Here is a 21,554-nt window from a genome sequence, read left to right on the forward strand (position 1 = left end):
AAACAGTTTAATGATAAAAGGAGAAAAAAATATAGAACTATGGGGAAACAAAAGCTGCTCAATATTATACAACGGAGTATTTATTATTCAACTGTCAAGAGAAATGAAGTACTGATAAATTACCACATGGATGAATCATGAAAACATTATGCTAAGTGAGTAAAACAAGAATATTGACATTAAATGCCCCAAAGACAAATCTAACTTGGACTGGAGGGTAGAGGAAAAGGAGATGACTGTTAGTGCACATGGAGCTTCTTTGGAGAATGGTGAAAAAGTCCTGCAACTTGGTGATGAATAATATACCAGGAATGTAACAGAAACCACCCAACTATATTCTTTAGCTTCTACATGTGCTGTGGGATGATCCAGAGGCTATGGATTTGTTCCAGATTAAGATACATCAGGTTTGACCAGCCAAGACCCCCTGAAAGGTCTCCGATGACACCATGGCCCAGATGATCCAACATCCAAAATGGTTTGAAGGCAACTGGCTCAGAAGATACACCCTCATGGACTATTCCATAATCCTAAAATTTTCTTTGTGTCCCCATAAGATACAGCGCCCCACTCCAGCAGGAAGTAGTAAGAGAAGCTACGCCCAAATTCCCAAATTATATGTAATTTTACTTTGTTAAGGCTAAAACCTTTCCTTTTGAAAAAAAAAAAAGGGGGGGGGGAGTGCTGTGGGATGTTCTGTATGGCAAATGTGTTGCTGATTAGTCAGTAAATAAAACACTGATTGGCCATTGGCTAGGCAGGAAGTATAGGCGGGACAAGGAGGAGAATAAAGCTGGGAAGTGGAAGGCTGAGTCAGGGAGACACTGCCAGCCGCCATGATGACAAACAGCATGTGAAGATGCCGGTAAGCCACGAGCCATGTGGCAAGGTATAGATTAATGGAAATGGATTAATTTAAGCTGTAAGAACAGTTAGCAAGAAGCCTGCCACGGCCATACAGTTTGTAACCAATATAAGTCTCTGTGTTTACTTGGTCGGGTCTGAGAGGCAGTGGGACTGGCGGGTGATAGAGATTTGTCCTGACTATGGGCCAGGCAGGAAAACTCTAGCTACATATGTGTATTCATATTTGCTCAATTTTTAAAATCTGTTCAATAATTAAAAACAGACTGATCGCTATAATTACAAAGAAATAGAATAGTCTAACTTCTATTAAATTTAACAAAAAAGTCTTATTTTATTTAAGAAGATTTTATTATCAACTGAGGCAAAGTTTAAAATTGATAAAAATATTAAAATGATGGTTCAACTTCAGAAGACTGTCTGGATATTTTCAGAATTAATAATTTACATAATGATTTTCTTTCACATGTTTCACATGTAGAAGCCAGGCATCATTTTACATACCTACAATCTCATCAGGCAGGCAGAAGCAAGAGGACTGAACATTCAAGGTCAGTTTTTCAAAAACACTGGAAAGATCTTCCTGTAAGTATACAGGATAATACATTCTAATTCTAATAAAAAAAAATAACCATCTCTTTTTAAAACTATGATTATTTACAGAACTCTTTGGGTAAATTCTTTTAAAACAAAATTCTAGTGATGTATTTAGACTAAGTTACTAACTTCTTTTGTTAAAAGCATGGTAGTAAATACCCCAGGCTTTGTGAATCATAAGATCTCTGTCATTACAATAAGAAAAGTCATTAATAATATGAAAGAAAGTTGTATTTCAACCCTGTGAGTGTTAGGAACCTGAGTCCTCTGTATAAGAAATATCAGTTATGAGTCTTTTCTGTCAGATATTATACAGCTGTATTCAAATTGTTTTATCTTCCCAGCCTAGTAAGACTTTTATATAACGTTTTAATACCCACTCCTCAAGTTAAACATTTTTTCACACAAAGGCCCCCTCGTTGCTGCATTCCAGGAATCTCATGGCTTAGAGCAATGACCCTACCCACTTTGTTTCCTGTGTGCCAATTGTTAGTATTCTGACCCTCCCCTTGAGGACTTGGCTCTGTGTGCTCCTGGCACCATCCAAGGAGGACACCATTCAATGTTCCCTTTAAGAAAATTCCTCCACCTTTTGCTCTCTCCTGCCCTTCCTCCCTTCCCCGCCATGAGGTGTGCACCCTCGCCCCCTCTATGCACCTCTTTTCTTTTTCTCTCTCTCTTTCCTTATCTTTCTATTATAATAAACATCTCCACATGGATGCAGCACAGCCCACAGCCGCACCTGCCCAGCATGCTTCCCTCACCCATGGACCACCCTGGCCCGGCCAGCCAGGGCCTCCCTTGTGCTATATCATTACAACTCATTTAAGGGTGGTGTCTAATTGAATTAAGACTAAGGTAAAGACAAAGTCATCACCTGAATTAGGTAGAATAAAAGCCAAGTGCACTTACTGTCTCTGTGCGATAGATCTTTTCTTGATCAAGAGTAAAGTTTGCTCTGTCCAGACACTTTAATTGGAGTTGTGATCTTTTTCTTTGCAACCCTGAACTTATTTCTAATATAATGGAAGAGCAGTCAGTGCTCTTAACCACTGGGCCATTTATCTCTCTCTCTCCAGTGCCCCACTTTCTATTTTTATACATTGTGTGTGTGTCCACGTGTCCCATTCTGTTTTACTAGAGTTTCTTAACAGGATCTGGATGAAGGACTACTTACAAGAGCATGAGCTCCAATCAGTGGTTAGACAGCTGAAGAAAATGCATCTGCCTTCCCTAGTGACCATTAACTCCCTACAGATAAGATATTCAGGGAAGGTGGGACCTCCTAACCCCCACCTCCCCCAACCCCCCCAACCCCACCCCCACTACTGTAAATCCTTCCTCAAGAAGAGACAGATATCGGTAAACACAACTTCAATGGAATCAATAATGCTAATGCAAGACATCAACATGCTCCAAAGACAGTGTTCCACCTTCCTCAACTACTTCCACCTGCTTTTAAATTCTTTCCATTTCCTCTTAGGTGATAAGTGATAGTTTTCCCAATTATGGCTGAACATTCAACATTCCCTTGTTCTTATAACAATGACCAATTAGGAATCTCAGCAATTACCAATGGCCATTGTAAAAGTGCACTTTTCTAAAATGGTCATTTATTTTCTTAACTGTTTAAGTATAAAGAACTCGATTTTAACTTTAATAAGACAAAACAAAAAGCAAAACTCTCTTAAATCCATCTACTTCCTTTTTTTTCCTACAACTCCATACTTCCACACTTTCTGTCATTTCCCTCATTAGTTGACTACTATGATAATCATTTCCCATTTCCCCTTCTTCCTACATAGTCCAGGTGAGTCTGGAACTCATAATCCTCCTGACTCAGCATTCTGAGTGCTAGGATATACCAACATATCGGACCTTTAATAGCCAACCTTTCAACTGTTTTTTTGTTTAAGCTGATTTGGTTTTAGTTTCCCTACTCTGCTTTTAACTCTTCAAATCTACATACAGAATAATCTTTATAAAATTTAGGTCTGCTTATGCGACACCTACCTGTTTTATAAATGCTGCAACAATTCTGCCAGTACTTTAGAAGGAAGTCAAAGATTTTCATTCACTCTTTACCTCATAAATCTTTCTTTTCATATCTGCAAAATCAACAGACATGGACAACTGCAGTTCTTTTACAGGTAATACTTAGGGCCATGTAGGATCTTTAATGGTCATTCTCCTAATCTGTTCAACTCAACGAGGTTCTCACTGCTCCTATGTGCTTTAGTTAAATATTTAATATTAGAATAGCTGTTTTATATTCTATGGTCCCTAAGTTGTCTGTTGCCCTGTCCCAAGAAAGCTTTTTAGAAACAAGGACTACACTTAAAAGTATTTAATACCAAGAATTTGTAAAAGTCTGGAATACAGAAGGGACTCAAATATTTGTTGGCAGAAGAGACGGCTCAGCTTGTGACCAAACCTGATGACCCAAGTTCTATCCCTGGTGCCCATATTGTGGAATGAGAGTCCTCTGACCTCCACCCATGTATGCTGTGGCATGGATGCACATATACGCAATACAAATAAATAAATGTAATGAAACAAACAAAAGATATGTTGTGGTTCTAATCTCCCTACCATATAATGTGACTGTGATAAGTTTATACCAATTGTCAGCGTGACAGGACCTAGAAATACCTTGGAGACAAATACCTAGGGAATGTTTGTGATTAGATTACCTGAGGAGAAGATCAGTCTTAAATGTGGGTGGTGCCATTTCTCTAGGCTACACAAAAAGGAAAAAGTCTGTGATTGGTATGTAAAAGGTTCTTTTGTTTGTTTGTTTGTTTGTTTTGTTTTTTTGAGACAAGGTTTCTCTGTGTAGTTTTGGTGCCTGTCCTGGATCTCTGTAGACTAGGCTGGCCTCGAACTCACAGAGATCAGCCTGGCTCTGCCGCGTGAGTGCTGGGATTAAAGGAGTGCGCTACCACTGCCCAGCTGTAAAATATTCTTAAAAAAAAAAAAAGGAAAAAGCCAGATGAGTCTCAGGATTCATCTGTCTCTGCTCCATGATGTGTGTGTTGAACAGCTGCTTTAAGCTCCTGATGCCAAAATAAACACTTCCTTCCTTAGGTTGCTCTTGTCAGAGTAACAAAACAAATAACTAATATAAAAAAATGAACTAGTATGTTTGGTGGAGGTAATTTCAAGCAGAATAGCATTCACACTGTGTCATAGTTACTGCTCACTGGTCTTATCCAGCTCTACAGTTAAAAAAAAAAAAAAAAAAAGAAAAGAAAAACAGCAAAAGCAGGAACATAAAGATAAGAAAAATGTAAAATTCGGCAAAAAAAAAAAAGTCATATAAACAAGTTTTAGGGTTTTAAAAGAAGAATAAGGATGGCCAGACATCTATAATTGTTAAAGAGATTAGTATCATTAAACTGAAACCTGGAATTGGCTTTGGGACAAAACGAAAAGGTGTTTTAGGGATAAGACTCTCAGGTTTGTGAAAATGCAAACTAACTTGAGAAGAAAAGCTAAACTTGAAATAAAGAGGTATTTGCTCCTTGAAAGAAATTGTTTAAAATAGTGTTTCTCCAGGGTCAGCAGAAAAAAGGTGACACAACTGTGGTCTAAAGGGACCAGTTCCATACTGACCTGGCACCAGAATCTAATAGCAGCATTGTCCATGTAGTAATGGTTTTGCTAGCATGAAAGATACAAGATTGAAGGGGTCACTGAGGCTCATAACCACATTTCCAGAGAGCTGCTGAGTCAATGCCAGTCAATGTATGACAGGGTCTGAGATCCTGCAAAGGGATCCTGAAAGGTCACTGCATGAAGCTGAAGGTAAAAGCTAAGTTGCAATGTTTGATATGACAGAATCATAGACTATGCCAAATAAAGAAGGTATGGGGCTATCTAAGCCCTTTAGAGCCCAGATATTCCATTATTAGCCAAAAATTCAGGACACAGAGCTATAGGATTTGATGTTTATTCTGCTGGGTTTCTGTCTTACTTTGGTCTGATATTGGCTTGCTGCATCCCATCTCTCCCCTTTGAGATAAGGATGTTTATTTTACACCATTGTATATTGGAAATATGCATCTTGGGTCTTTTATTGCTTAAATAAAATGTAATTAATTTTATTTAATTAATTAATGTTTATATTTTTGTGTGCAAGTGTGTGTGTGTAAACGTGCGTGTATATACAAGTGCTATAACATGCTCATTTAGAGGTCAGAGGATAACTTGCCAAAGTTGGTTCTCTTATTCCACCAAATCAGCGAGACCAAACCACCACCCAGTGAGACATTTGTTTTCTAGAGGCCAGCAGTCCTAACCTTCAGTTTTAGCATGATCAAATGCCTTCTAAAATATAAAGGGAAAAATCCTTTTTAATCTTCCTAGCTTATAATGATTTGGCCTTAGTGTTCCTTGGCTTGTAGCCACAGTAAGCACAGCAATCTCTTTCTGACATCACATGGGATATCACAGATACTCTATGTACATCAATTCTTACAAAGATAACTATCATTGGGTTAAGGTTCCCAATCCTTCCCTGAAAGGTAGGTTTAAAAACCAGCCAACATGCATACATTGGTGAAGTATGATGTACTATGTGATAAATTATCTAATTCACCTATGCAACAATAAAGACATACAGATCAATAAGGGTTTGGGGGCTGCAGAGACGGCTCAGTGGTTAAGAACATTGTCGACTCTTCCAGAGGATCAGGGTTCAATCCCCAGCACTCACTTGGGAGCTAACAATTGTTTCTAACTCTAGGTCCAAGGGGACCCGATACCCTCTACATGCTGGCAAAACAGCCATATATATAAAATAAAAACAAATCTAAAAAAAATATTTATCTGGGAGGTGGTGGCTCACACCTTTAATCAATGCAGTCAGAAATCCCAGCACTCAGGAGGCAGAGGCAGAGGCAGGCAGATCTCTTTGAGTTCAAGGCCAGCCTGGTCTACAGAGTGAGTTTCAGGACAATCAGGACTACACAGAGAAACCCTGCTTCAAAAAACCAAAGAGTTGAGTTTTGACAAATTCTCGTGTGTGTTGAATCGAAGGTCAACTGATTTGGCAGAGAGGTGCTAAAACCACTTAAAGGCATAAAAATCTCACTGTGTTCAATAAACAGTGGTTTAGTAAGTGAGGGACTAGGGATGGAGCTCAGTTCTCAGTTTGCTTTCTTAGTAGGTATGAAGCCTTAGATTCAATTCTCAGTACCACATAAACTGTGTATGGTGGCATATTATCCTTGCATAATTCTAGTATTCAGAAGGTGGAAGCAGGAGGATCAAACTTTCAAGGTTATCCTTCATTACACAGTAAATTCTTATGTAATCTGGACTACAAGAGATGCTATTTCAAAACAAGGCAAAACACTAGCCCTAACATTAACCCACTTTAAGCACCAACCTATACAAGGAGGATAGTAAAGAATTACAACAGATTCTAGCTACAACCCACTATATCTCCTATCTGGTTGATTTTAATACTAGAAGATTTTTTTTTAAAAAAGCCTTATGTTTCTCTTTATTGTTGGTATTACTTTTACTTTTGGCTTGTGTATATGTGGTGTATGAGGTGTGCATGCCCATACACGTACATGTGGAGTCTTTATCATCTTCAACCTTATTGCACTGAGACAAGGTCCCTTACTAAACTGGAAGCTTGTTCTTTTCGCTAGGTCAGCTCTGGCATCTGGCTACCTCCACCTCTTGCAGAGAGAATGTTCTTACCCATTTAGCCAACTCACTAGCCCCCTTTTACTTTTAAATTCCTATTACCTTTTAAACAATTTTTCCTTATTTTGTAATTAAATTTTTTATCTCTTGAGATGCTCTTTCATCACATCATTTTTCTACCCTCTCTTTTATTTCATTCTTTTATTAATTTTACTTTTTGTTTTAAATTTTATGATCTATTTTTATATTTTTTCATCATTCCTATGATCACTGATGGCATACTGCAGTTTCTGTTTTTGTGTTTTACTTTTTATTATATTTCTGTACCATTTTTTGACATTGCTGTTATGGCAGTTTAATTTCTCTTTTCTAAAAGCAGTAAGTTTTTGGAGTAAGCCTTTAAGAAAAAGCTACCGATAAATGAGATAACCATAATTGCAAAACCACATTGAAATAAAATATGAAAGATCAAAGCAACATAACTCCTCTTAAGGTGAAATGGTTGAAATTCTAGACAAAAATTCTAAAAAATGACTGAGAACATGAGTTTAAATTCTTGGGGCCCATGGAATCGCAAAGATCCAACATGTACAAGCTGTGCTCTGACCTCACTTGCTCTGTTAAATACACCTGTATGTAAGTACTCACGTATGCACCATAATAAAATATAAAACAAAATAAATAAAAATAACTCAAAAACAAAGAATAAACTAGGTAGAAGAAAAAATATTAATGATTAAAGGCAATCACACAACAATAAAGAAAAAAATCCTATGACCACAAGATTCAAGATGTCTGGTACAGGATTAAGAGACCAAACTAACAAATCTGTGATAAACTTATGAACTGAGATATAGATTAAAGCCATGGTAAATGTCTTAAGTTACTTTTCTATTGCTGTGATAAAACACCATGACCAGGATAACTTACAGGAGGATTTATTTGGAATGTACAGTTTCCAGGGAGATAGGAGTTCATTATCATCATCATGGTGGGAACATGGCAGCAGGCAGGCATGGCCCTGGAACAGAAGCTGAGAGCTCACATCCAGATCCACAAACAGAAAGAAGAAAGAGCACTCTGGGAACGGCACAAGTTTTTAAACCTCAAGTTTGCCCAAAATGACATGCCTCCATCAACAAGGCCACACCTCCTATTCCTCCCAAATAGCTCCACAAGTGGTGACCATTCTCATTCCAACCACCACAGTAAACTTAGTCAATAAAATTGCTCCTAAATCTAGTGAGGAGGACAGACATCCAAGTACCATCTCAAATAGATATTACCAGAAAAGAACCTCAACATATTATATTATAGTTAAACTATCAACAGTTTAAAAGAAGAACTGGAAAGATGGCTCAGTGGTTAAGAGCACTGACTGGCTGCTCTCCTACTCTCACAGAATTTCCAGGCTCAATTCCCAGCATCCACACAGCAGCTCACAACTGTCTCTAACTCAGTCCCAAAGGATCTGACACCCTCTTCTGGCTTCAAGGACCTGTACACATGTAGTACTCAGATATATATGCAAAAAAAAAGACCTATACACATAAAATAATTTTTTGTTTGTTTTTTTTGAGATAGGGTTTCTCTGTGTTGTTTTGGTGCCTGTCCTGAATCTTGCTCTGTAGACCAGGCTGTGCTCGAACTCAGAGAGATCTGCCTGGCTCTGCCTCCTGAGTGCTGCTCCATCCGGCCATAAAATAATTTTAAAACAATTTTGAAGAGTTTAGAACAAAAGATATTTGAAAGCTTCAAGGGCGAGGAGTACAGGTTATTTAGAAAGGCAAACCTATCAGAACATTTGCAGACTGCTCAGCAGAAACCATAAAAGCTGAAAGAGCATGGACTGATGTTTAAACATCTGCCAATCAAGATTACTACATCCACCAAAGTTACCTTTTAAAACTGAAAGAAAGGACTGTAGAGATGATTCAGTTGGTAAATGCTGTACAAGCATGAGAACTGTGTTTGAAGCCCTAGAATTCATGCAAAAAACTGTACCTGGTGTTTCCTATAATCCTAGTTGGAGGGTGGGGTGGGAGTTGCAGGGCAGGACAGATTAGGGAGAAGAGCAGAGACAAGCACATTTGTAGGGTTTACTGGCCAGTCAGTATAGGCAAACTTGCAAGTTCAGTGAGAGATTCTCCCCCCAAAAAAAATTTTTTAATGTATGTTAAGGCTGGAGAGATGGCACAGCAATTAGGAGCATTTACTGCTCTTCCAGAAGACTTGGGTTCAGTTCTCAACACCCTTATCACTTGGTTCCATACTGCCTAACTCCAGCTTCAAGGAATCTGACACCTTCTTCTGGCCACAGCAAATACCCATAAGGGAGGGAGGGAGGGAGGATAGATGATACAGTCACATGGAAAACAAGTCAACTGAATTAAATGGTTATTAGGAGTTAGTGTACTACCCAATAATTGTACTCCTACTTAAAAGACCAGAAGAGAAATTAAATAACAGATGACCAATCAAATCCTTGTACATGAACATTCACAGCAGACTATTCACAATGCCCTAAAAGTCTAAACAGATTAAATGTCCAAATAGATGAATACTAAACAAACTACATTGTATATACACAATGGAATATTACCTCTTAAAAGTAATGAAAGGTATAAGGTAAATCACCAGCCCACTATGTACAAAGCTCAGAGGGGTTTCATTGTGAACACTATGACCCTCAAAATGAAACAAGAATGAGAAATGATGAACCTTTTAAAAACATACTGAAAGAAGCTAGTCACAAAAGGCCACATATTATTATTCCCTATTTATAAGCTATCCAGGAAGGTCTATAGATATAGAACATAACTCATGTTTTTATTGTGCAAAATCTTTTTCCTGCTGGGTGGTGGTGGCACAAGCCTTTAATCCCAGCACTTGGGAGGCAGAGGCAGGCAGATCTCTACGACTTCAAGGCCAGCCTGGTCTACAGAGTGAGTTCCAGGATAGGCTTCAAAGCTACGGAGAAACCCTGCCTCAAAAAACCAAAAAAAGAGAAAAATCCCAATTAAGACTCTTGACCTGGTATGTATGTATATAAAATATCAGTCAATAAAACACTCAAAGATTCTCTAAATTTAATAAAAACAATCAGCACCAAACATCAGAATAACAAACCTGCAAAGAAAATTCATTACAAATGATCTTTAAAGACTACCAAAGCGCTGGGTAGTGGTGCACAACTTTAATCACAGCACTCGGGAGGCAGAGACAGGCAGATCTTTGTGAGTTGGAGGCCAGCCTGGTCTACAGAGTGAGTTCCAAGACAATCAGGGTGGTTACACAGAGAAACCCTCTCTCAAAAAACGAGAGAGAGAGAGAGAGAGAGAGAGAGAGAGAGAGAGAGAGAGAGAGAGAGAGAGAGAGAGACTACAGCAATAACTACAACAGAAAAGTGAACCTGCTATTTTGTCTCCTGAACCCATCACAATATCTAACATTCTCTCTGAAAGAAAAAACAAAACAAACCAAAACAAAACAAAACAAAACAAAAACCCTAAAACCAAAGAACTCTTTCCTCTTTATACTTAAGATCCCAATGAATCTTGGATACTTCTATATCAATTATCTATCATAGTCTCACTGCTGTAATATTAACTTACACCTTCTTGCTGCTTTCAAAAGTCTTCAATTGAAATCACCTTTAAAGCAATATAATAGCAATACAAAACGATGCATCATAATTAAGAATTTAGATGAACTATTAGAAGACATTAGAATGCAGTTTCAAATAAATTATACCTCAAGATAAAGGTTTAAGTGACTGCAAGGGAGGTGGGAAGAAACTGAGTTTATTTTTGCTTTCACTGTACACTGCATCTAACTCAGCAAACTCCCATCCCAACGACTTAGGCTCTCTTTTAGTGTCCCCTTTTGCACAGGTGGATGTTATCAAGCTTGATTTTACTAGATCTAATGTAATGTCATCAACAATTAGCAAGGACTTACACTGGTCACTCGACGGTAGATCTGCGCAGCATTTTGGCACTCTGAGTATGGATATTCAGATGTAGCCATCTCAAGCATGCACATCCCAAAAGCATAAACATCAACGGATTCATCATATTTCTCCTCATACATCTCAGGAGCCATGAACTCCGGAGTACCTTAAATTAAAACAATGATTCAGACTCAACAGATCAGTAGCTGTAGGTGTTACCTACCAGAGGTTTCAAGAAACAAAGAGGTTGACCTTGGGGGCGGGGGGGGGGGGGGGGGGGGGGGGGGGGGGGGGGGGTGAAAAAGAAGAGGGGAAAAGAGGAAGGAAATCTTCTTAGCCTGTTCCATCAAATATCCTATAGAAGATCTTCCACTGTGAGGCCTTTAAAACACACTGAACAGTCAGGTCCATGACTACTTATACTGTTGAAATTGTGTTCCCACTATTAACTTTGGCTAAGAGATTATATTAATATTATTCATAATGAAAACAAATAGAAGGAAAGGTAATAAAAGAAAAATAACTAGCAGGAAACAAAATGGATACTGTAAGACAGTAACACTAAAAAGATCAAATACTTGTCTGCCCTCTATGGGAAGTTGGAGTATTTACAACTTGCCTCTTGCCGTTAATACTTCACATATTAAGGGGGGGGGGGGGGGGGGGGGAGACACAACCTAACCTCTGTATTCAATATATATATATATTTTTTTTAAAGATTTATTTTATTTATTATGTATACAGTGTTCTGCCTGCATGTGTCTTTGCAGGCCAGAAGAGAGAACCAGATCTAATTGCAGGTTGTTGTGAGCCACCATGTGGTTGCTGGGAATTGAACTCAGGACCTCTGGAAGAGCAGTCAGTGCTCTTAACCACTGAGCCATCTCTCCAGCCCTCAATATATTTTTAAAGGTAATAAAATGTAATTATCTGCAAAGGCCACTCAACAGAGCCTTTTCTTCACATACTTATGATCCAACCTACAGTAAACAAATAAGCCTAATGCAGATATAGGAAATACAGTGAGGGACATCCTATGGGTGAAAAACAAATGCACATACACATACGAATCTAGAGCTCAAATATAGACTGGTTTGTGAGCACAGTACGTATGTGTATGGTCCTACAAGATTAGATTTTACAATGATTTCAGAATCTTTAACTTCAATTCCAGAACAAGTATGCACATTATAATTTAATAAACAAAGGAAATAACTCTGTTGGATTAGTGATTTTAAGATCCCCAAGACAATCAAATGCTTCCTATAAAGAAAACAAAAGGGCAATTCAGCTTCAAATGTACTTTTCTTGCTAATATATTGTGTAAAAATGTATAAACAGCATTAGAAATCCTAACTTCAAAATATTCCAATGAGAACACTGGTTTGGTTTTGTTCTTTAAGTAAAAAAAAAAAAAAGAAAAGAAAAGAAAAAAATGCAAATTATTGGTGTGTCATGCTTTTCTTACTGGTACTTAGGATTCTGGCCCACTTAATAATGAATGAGCTTTTAATGTCATACCCTATATAGGAGAGCAGAATAGAATGTGAAATGAAAAATTTTTAAATTTCAGAGAGTTAAACCTTAGCAAAACAGCCATTAGAGTCCGAAAGGTCACTCTTATTCTTTGGACTACGTACTGATTTCCTAATAGGGTTAATTTTGCTCTCCTTACAGCAATACAGCAATGTCTGAGACATTTTTGGTTGTAGCAATTAAGAATAAATAGACAAGGAATGCTACAAGTATTTTGTGCTAGAACCCAGGTATGCTATGAAATAATTCTACACTATACAAGAAAAACCCTATACAGTAACTGTCTAGCCCCAGCTATCCAGAGTACTAAGGCTGAGAAATCTAATTTTGATATATCATTCATTATAAAAGGTGAGAGTAAAGGAAAGTTGATGAGATCAGCTTTTCACAAAACACCCCCATATATTCCTACTTTCAAATCAAGTTTTTACAGCCAGGTATTCTTGAAGATACAGCCAACGGACATTTCTGAAGCTAAACTACATATAAACTTCATTTACTTTACAAAAAAAGCAACACATTGCTTTTACTGTATAAATATGAATATAAAATATTAAGTATTAACAGAATGATTCAGTGAGGCAGTAAAAAGGTTTTACCAATGAAATTCACCTTACTTCTCTCCATGTAACTTTATAAAACATCAACAGTCTTCCAAATGATTTTAGAAGCTTAAATATTAAAAATTCTTTCATTTTATATTTAACTAGACTTGATCACTAGGTTCATGATATAGATTTCTGAAGGCTTATTTAGTGTCAAAAAAGATATGACAGGATCAGGTTTCTAAAGAAAAGCTATGTCAAAAGCCAGACTGGCTCCAAAGCACACTGGAAACATACCTATCACACTCTTGGCAAAAGAAGCCCGCTTTAGAGTTGCCAGACCAAGGTCTCCAATTTTCACTGAGCCTGTAGGGCCGGTGATAAAGATGTTGTCACATTTAAGGTCCCGGTGAATAATTGGTGGAGTTCGTGTGTGGAGAAACTGAAGTCCTTTAAGGATTTGCCGACACCAGCTTCTTAGAACTTTGATTTTCATCACTTTAAACCTTTTTAAGTACCTGAAGAGGCAAAGTAAACCAAACAGGTTATCAATGATACCAGCTTTCTGCTTTGAAGAATTCCATTAAATTCTAACATACCAAAGATAAGATATCAAATTTAGAATATTGAGACTCAATAACTTTAAGGGTTAGTAATACTTTTAGTAAGGTTAAAGGGGCTGAGATAAGTTTAAAAATAAAATTCTATTAAAAGACAAGAAATAAGTCCTTGAAACATTTTTATTGTTGAGTAATGAAATTTTCTTGAAAAAAATTCTTATGTGTAAATATATGTATCCATGCATATGGGATAGGGGAATGCATGCACCTGTGCATGTGTAGAAGTCAAAAGAGACAGATGAATCCCTTGGAACTGGAGTTACAAGCATTTACCAGTTGCTTGGCTTGTCACCTGGGTGCTGGGATCTGAGCCCTTTCTTGCCTTCAAGACTGTACAGCAAGTGATCTTAACCACTTCTCTGGCCATTAGTTTGTTTTGAAAGATCTATGCAGCCCAGGCTAGCCACAAATTTGTAATTCTTCTGCCTCTGCATCCTTCTTTCATTTTTTGTTTTTTTTTCTTGAGAATGGGTCTCATATAACCCAGAGTGGCTTCAAACTTTCTATATAACTAAAGATGATCTTGAACTTTTGAGCCTCCTACCTCTGCTTCCAAAGGTTAGAACTTTATGTACCACCATGCCCAGTTTTTGCAGTACTATGGATAGAACCCAGGCCTATGTGTATACACTAGGCAAACTCTGAGCTACATCCCCAGCTCTCAAAGAAACTATTTAATAAGCAGTAAGAAAATTCCTGTAACAGCAAAAAAAAAAAAAAAAATGTATACTTTAAAATTAGTTTGCTATTGACATAACTAAAAGAATTCTGCTTCTAGTAAATAATGGAGTGGCTTCTACCAATGTATTCCTAAACTGGTTTTTAAAAAATGCAAAATGGGCTGGCAAGATGGCTTACTACGTTTAAAAAAAAAAAAAAAAAAAAGAGCAAACCAACTTCTCCAAGTCATGTACCAGAACACGTGTTACCCATACACATATGCACAAACACAAAAATAAATAAATAAATGTAATTTAATGTTTTCTTTAAATAAAAAACACAAAACAGTGATTGAAAGGAGATAAAGAACAAATCAAAATCAGTCAGAATGATTTCACATGAGAATAAAGGAAAAAACAATGTGTAAGCAGCCTATGTATGTATGCGCACATGCATGTACATGTGGAAAGAAAGGTCAACTTTGAATGTCCTTACATCATCTTGTATTTTCACCCAGGGTCTTCAACTGACCTAGAACTCATCAAGTAGACTAGACAGACTGGCTAGAAAGCCAGGACTGGGCTCATAAGCAGATAATCATGCCTTGTTTTTTTTTTTTTTTCCCCCTGTGGGCTTTATGAAGACTGAACTCAGGTCTTCGTGCTTTCCTGCTCAGTGGGTAAAGGTACTTGCTGCCATGCCTGATGACAATCCCCATGATTCACATGGAACAAATTTTGAACACGGTGTAATAAAGAACAGTTCTATGACTGTAGTGCAAAGGTGATAAGGAAAAGAAAGGTGGGGCTAGAGAGATGCTTCAGTGGTTAAGAACACTTGCTGTTGTTTCAAAAGACCTAAGTTCAGTTCCCAGCATCCATGCCAGGCAGCTCATAATTGCCTTTAACTCCAGCTCCAAGGAATCCAATACCCTGTTCTGGCTTCTATGAGCATCTGCATACGGGTATTGTGCACATACATGCATGCACACCCAGAGACACACACATACAGACACACAAAGTAAACTTTTTTTCTTTTATAAAGATGGAAGAGGAGAAGGGCAGATAACCTGGTGCATAAACCTAATGACTTAAGTTTGATTTCTGGAATTCATGGCAGAAGGAAAGCAGTACATCCTGGATTTAGTCTTCTGACCCTTTATGCTTGTACCATGGAATGCTTCTGGACTAGTACACACACATCATTCTTACTCACACTCTAATTTATTCTCATATCTCACTCCTCTCCACCCACTTCTCCCCCCCCCCCCCCCCCCCCGCCATAATAATAAAATACACTTTAAAAAGGAAAAGAAGAGACTAACTCAACAAGAGGGAAATCATGCCATCACGCCTGAGTACCAGAAACCTAGCCACTACCTAGGACTAAGATGAGGATCTTGAAAGAGAATCTATAACTGCCCACTTTATTAAACCAACATAATCCCTAACTACATTCTAAATTTTCATTCTTATACCCACAGAGCAGTGTAGTTCTTTCTTTCACTCTTTTTTGGTTTTTTTCAAGGACAGGGTTTTCTTGTTGTCCTGGAACTCGCTTTGTAGCCCAAGGTGGCCTGAGGAAATGCAGTTCTTATCCTTCAATAAGGAAAGTTCTCTTAGTAACAGAGACCACCAACTTATCAGAATGCAGACACATGTAGCATCCAGACACAACTGATACGCATCTACAACATAAGTCCTGCACCTAAGGCTCAAGATCATTGTGGAAGAGGGGGCAGAACAATTTTAAGAGCCAGAGAACAGGGGAGTTGTGTGTTTTCTATGTCAGAAGCTATACCCATAAAGTCTCTCTAACATGTCTGCTTAAACATGACCTGAACAAAAACATAAACATATAAGCTAACATGGGAAGGAGAAAGTCTCAACCCTAAACGAAGACCTATAAGCAATTAAGAAATGCTGAATGGAAAAATTAGTCTTTCCCCAGAAAAAGGACACCAATAGGTTATCAAATACAAAATGGTCAGCTCTGAAAACATACACAGCAAGTAACATTATAGACTGAGTAGATACTTATGTACTTTGGAATATGTGTATAAACACACACAAACATATATATATATAAAAACAACTGGAGAAGAGAGGGCCATGAATTTGAAAGAGAAGCAAAGGAAGCAGGTACCATGGGAGGGCTTAGAGGGAGGAAATGGAGGGGGGAAATGACAAATACACAATTATAATCTCAAAAAATAAAATATTTAAGAAGGGGAGGAAGAGCTGAGAGATGGCGGCTCACACCTTTAATTCTAGCATGCTGGATGCAGAGGCAGGGCCGATCTAAGTTCAACAGCCTAGTCTACAGAGAGAAAACCCTGTTTTAAAAAACCAAAAAGAAAAAAGATGAGGGAGGGGGAGGAAAGAAGAAATTCCCAGAAAGTAGTCACAAAATAAAGCCCTCAATTCTGTATATTTTCTATCCAAATCTCCAGTTAGTTAACTGATGAAATATGTACATATGCAACAGAATCCACAGAATGACTAAGTGAAGAGTATGGCATAAAAGTCTCTGTTATCTAATCACTATAGAGGAAAATATTGAGAAATGCATTGTGGTACACATTTTATTTGTACATATGCAGTGAGGGTGAGGGAAGGAAAAGCATCTACTAATATTTTCATATTAGTACCTTTAAAGTACATGCAACTAGTTAATAAAACCTGTATTTTGTGAAGGTCTATGAAATATACATGTATCAAATATAAAAAATCACAGTATAAAAGCAAGTATTTGCTAGGAAACATGTGTTTTACATGAAAGTGTACAATATTAGCACTAAATTTGTAAGAGAGGTGAGGATATAAATAAAATCTCCACAGTAATCATTTTTTTAAATCCTACATATACAAGATTTGGATCTATCAAGAAAAACTAAGAGTAGAACAAAAATAAAACTTACATTTGGATGGAGCAATTAAATTAAACTTAATAGCAAAGGCAAGTTGTTTTTTAATTTTTAATGTGTATTGGTGTTTTGACTACCTGTATGTTTGTACATTTGGATGGAGCAATTAAATAAACTTAATAGCAAAGGCAAGTTGTTTTTTAATTTTTAATGTGCATTGGTGTTTTGACTACCTGTATGTTTGTGCACCAAGTGTGTGCCTGGTGTTCACACTGGCCAGAAGAGGGTGTCTGATCATCTGAAGACTAGATAGTTTTGAGCCATCATGTGCTGCTGGGACTAAACGAGGGTCCTCTAGAAGAGAGCCCAATGATCTTAACTGTTGAGCCATCTCTCGAGTCCCTAATTACTTTTAATCCTTAAAACCTGCTTTTAGAGCAGGACGTGGTGGCATACATCTTTAATCCCAGCACTCAGGAGGTAGAGGCAGACAGATCTCTGTGAGTTCAAAGCCAGCCTAGTGTACAAAGTGAGTTCCAGGACTAGCCAGGGCTGTTACATACAGAAACTCTGTCCTCAAAAAAACAAAACAAACAAAAAACCTGTTTTAGGGGAGAGGCTGGGGTGAATATAATCAAGATATGATATATGAAATTATCTAAGAATTAATAAAAATATTATTTTAAAAAACCAAACAAAAAAACCCTAATACTAGGAATGAGTTATCTGTTTTTTGAGTTCATGGCCACTGGGGTCCCACACACACACCCCTAGACATTACAGTCTATTGTAATTGTTCTTGGTTACCCTCCAGAAACTGGTGGCAAGGACACTATTGCTGAAGATATCACATAGTTGAGGAATAGGACATGGAGAATTCAAGGCAGAAATTTCATCCCTACTGACAAGTTTTCATAGTGCTGGAGGTGCTATGCATTCTACTGAGGAGGAAAAGTAATCAACTGTCCTACCCAGTTGAGAACCCTGAGCTACAAATAGGCTTATCCTGGCACTTATGGGAATAAGCAGGGCACTTTATAATTGGATTTAAGATAGACCCCATGCCTGGTACTACCATGGCTACTAGGTCATAATAAGCCCTAAGGGGAAATCTACTACTATTATTCTATGAAATGGACACAGTATTAGAATGACTCCTAATGGCTTATCATTATACCCAATTCTAGTATATCTCTAATCCTCATAAGAAAAGCTTCTTCTTTTGCAGCAGATAGTAATTAATACAGAGACTGATAACTGGACAAGATATAGAGAATTAGAGCCTACAGAGTGCTCGGCTCTAAATGGTACATCTATGTTACACCTCCTCCCTCTCTATGGACCAGAGATCATTGTTAAAGAGGAGGGGTGAAAAGATTATAAGAACCAGAGATAGCAAAAGACTGCTACTAGACGATTTTTTTCCCACACATAAGAGAATTCATAGCTGGTACTCTAAACCTGGTCAAAAGCCCATGGCTGGGAGGTTTTAGGATCTAAGGTAGTGGTTCTCAACCTTCCTAATGCTATAACCCTTTAATATAGTTCCTCATGTTCTGATGACCCCAGACCATAAAATTATTTCATTGTTACTTCCTAACTGTAACTTTGCTGTTATGAATTATAATGTAAATATCTCATATGCAGGATATCTGATATGTGAGTTGAGAATCACTGATGAGACTTTACTACTGGTGTTGAACAAAGCTAGCATACCAAACTTCCTTCTAAATGTTTAAGTTTATACCCACAGACAAATGTTCTTCTTAGCCATAATTAGAGAAGGTTCTCTTTGCAATGAACAGAGGTAAATGCAGAAACTCACAGCTGCTCAAGTTTCTGAGAATAAACAATAGCTGAGTGTTCAATCCTGAACAGAACCTTTATAACATTCTTCCTAAATCTCAAGGAACATTGTAGAACTGGGGCAGAAAAAAATGTAAGATCCAGATAGGGGTAAGGACTATGGGACTATCTTCCAGGCACTACTCCACCATTGCAATAATGATTTCACAGTAGCTTGCATGGGCCTGTCAACAGTCAATCATGGGTTGGGGGACAAAGTTTCACAGGGTCCTACCTTCCCCTTTGCTGAATTATTGATTACTAATTATGGGGAAAGTCATTGTCATTCAATTTTGTACCCACTAGTGAGCACACCAGGCTCCAATGGACAATTCCAAACTCAAGTTCACACAGGTTAAACCTAACAAGTCACAAAACAATAATTCACACTGGTTAAACTTAACAAGTCACAAAACAATAAGGCATTAAAGTAGTGAAAAGATTTGAAAGGAGAAGGGGGGGAGTGACAGGAACTGGGAGGAGATATTGGAGAAATGGAAGAATAATCAGAATAGATAATATTTATGTATGAAATTGTCAAAGAACAATTTTATTTTATTTTTTGAGACAGTGTCTTACTATATATCCCTGGCTGGCCTGGAATTCACTAGACAGACCAGCCTGGCCTCACAGAGACCTGTGTGTCTCTGCATCCTGAATACTGGGATATACAGGAATGTACCATCAGCTCTTGTGAAATTTTAATTTTAATGATTTGTTCTTAGGTATAGATGTTCTCCAGCTCTTTCTCAATCGTGCCTGTCCTTTTCTTGATGGAGTCCCATTTCTTTTTAAAGTCATCTATTCATTCTCATTCCTGTTTGTATATTTACTTTCATCCTTAGAAAAATACTTAATATATGATTACTTTCAGAATCGCCACAGTATCTTAACTGCTCTAGTATTAATTTCCGGTTGTTTATGTTCATGATTTTTGGTGGATTAGTTATTTAACTGTGAAGTCACCTGTCTTAATTACTTTCCTATTGTCACAGCAAAATACCAAGATCAAGGTAACATATTAAAAGAAAGCACTTAATTGGGCTTACAGTTTAAGAGAGTCCATGATGGTAGAACAAAGAAATGGCAGCAGGAACAGCTGAGAGCTTTCACATCCTGATCCACAAGTAGCAGACAAGAGAAAAAGACTAGGAGTGATGCTAGTCTTATGAAAACTTAAGCCCTTCCCCCAATGACATACCTCCTCCAACAAGACACACCTTTAATCCCTCCCAAACAATCCCAGCAACTGAGAACCAAGTTATTTAAGTGCATGAGCCTAGGGGGACCATTCTCATCCAAAACTATCATACCACTTTTGAAAACTTGGCTGTAGACAATGTGATCAATGAACTATGAAAATATCCCTGGAAATTTCATCTGGAATAACCTTATGGCATATACCTTTTGGCCTAAGTTTCCCTGCACGAACTAGGGCAGAATTTATATATATATTTTTACACATAGACACACACACACATTCTATAATATATGTGACAGGGACAAATATAAGGGACAGGCATTGATAGCAATTTGGAGAGGGAAATGGGGCAAGAAAGATAGCACTTCAGTATGTTTCAGAAATCCTACTTTCCATCTAGAGGGCAAAAGCTTTCTTGTAGTGTTTACTGATAGGAGTGCCAACTTCACCCTTTTTATGGACAATTACATTTCTGACACAGATTATGTTCTAACCCTTCTCTCTGATATCCAAGGCCCTTTTTGTCACTGTGTGGATACCAAAAATAGTACCCACTTCCTCAAGCACAATATCTGGTACAACTCCGATTTTTATAAATATATAAATATAAATATATATATCCCCTGGGGATTACTCTTTCCCCCACTGGGAGGGGGGGCAGGAACTGAAGACATGGGTTCAGAGGTTAAGAGCACTTGCTACTCTTCCAGAGGACAGAGTTCGGTTTCCTAGCACCCATATCAGGCAACCCACTACAGTCAGCCTGTAACTGCCACCCTCTTCCCTCTTGCAAAGACTCCCACACACATATGGCATACACTCACATAAATATACACATTTACACATGAAAAAAAATCATGAAAAGTTTTAATAGATTATTAATTTTTATTTTATGTGTTTTTTGCATGTGTTATACATATGTGCACCACATGCATGTTTTGGTGCCCACAGAGGTCAAATGGTATCAGATTCCCTGGACCACAGATGTGATCCACCATGTGAATGCTGGGAATCATACATGGGTCCTCTGCAAGAGGAGCCTTAACCACTGAGCCATCACTCTAGCCCCATAAATCATTTTGCAAAGAATAAATAAACAGATAAATAAGCAAGACACAAGTAAACCATTGTAGTATGCTTTTAGGTATGTCTGACAGAATGCTGACAATCAACTCGGAATCTGAACCAGTGAAAATAATCTCAAGAT

General features: G+C 37.8%; 1 protein-coding gene across 1 annotated transcript in view; it reads right to left on the reverse strand.

The window, feature by feature from the left end:
* The window catches only part of Wnk1 (WNK lysine deficient protein kinase 1), a 145,740-nt gene that overhangs the window by 79,741 nt on the left and 44,445 nt on the right, over positions 1 to 21,554 (reverse strand). The window contains 2 exon segments of the mRNA XM_052721955.1: positions 11,083 to 11,240; positions 13,453 to 13,673. Coding sequence (XP_052577915.1) covers positions 11,083 to 11,240; positions 13,453 to 13,673 — 379 coding nt within the window.

The sequence above is a fragment of the Peromyscus californicus genome, unplaced genomic scaffold (assembly GCF_007827085.1).
Source record: "Peromyscus californicus insignis strain IS unplaced genomic scaffold, ASM782708v3 Scaffold_6__1_contigs__length_162567912, whole genome shotgun sequence".
NCBI lineage: Eukaryota > Metazoa > Chordata > Mammalia > Rodentia > Cricetidae > Peromyscus > Peromyscus californicus.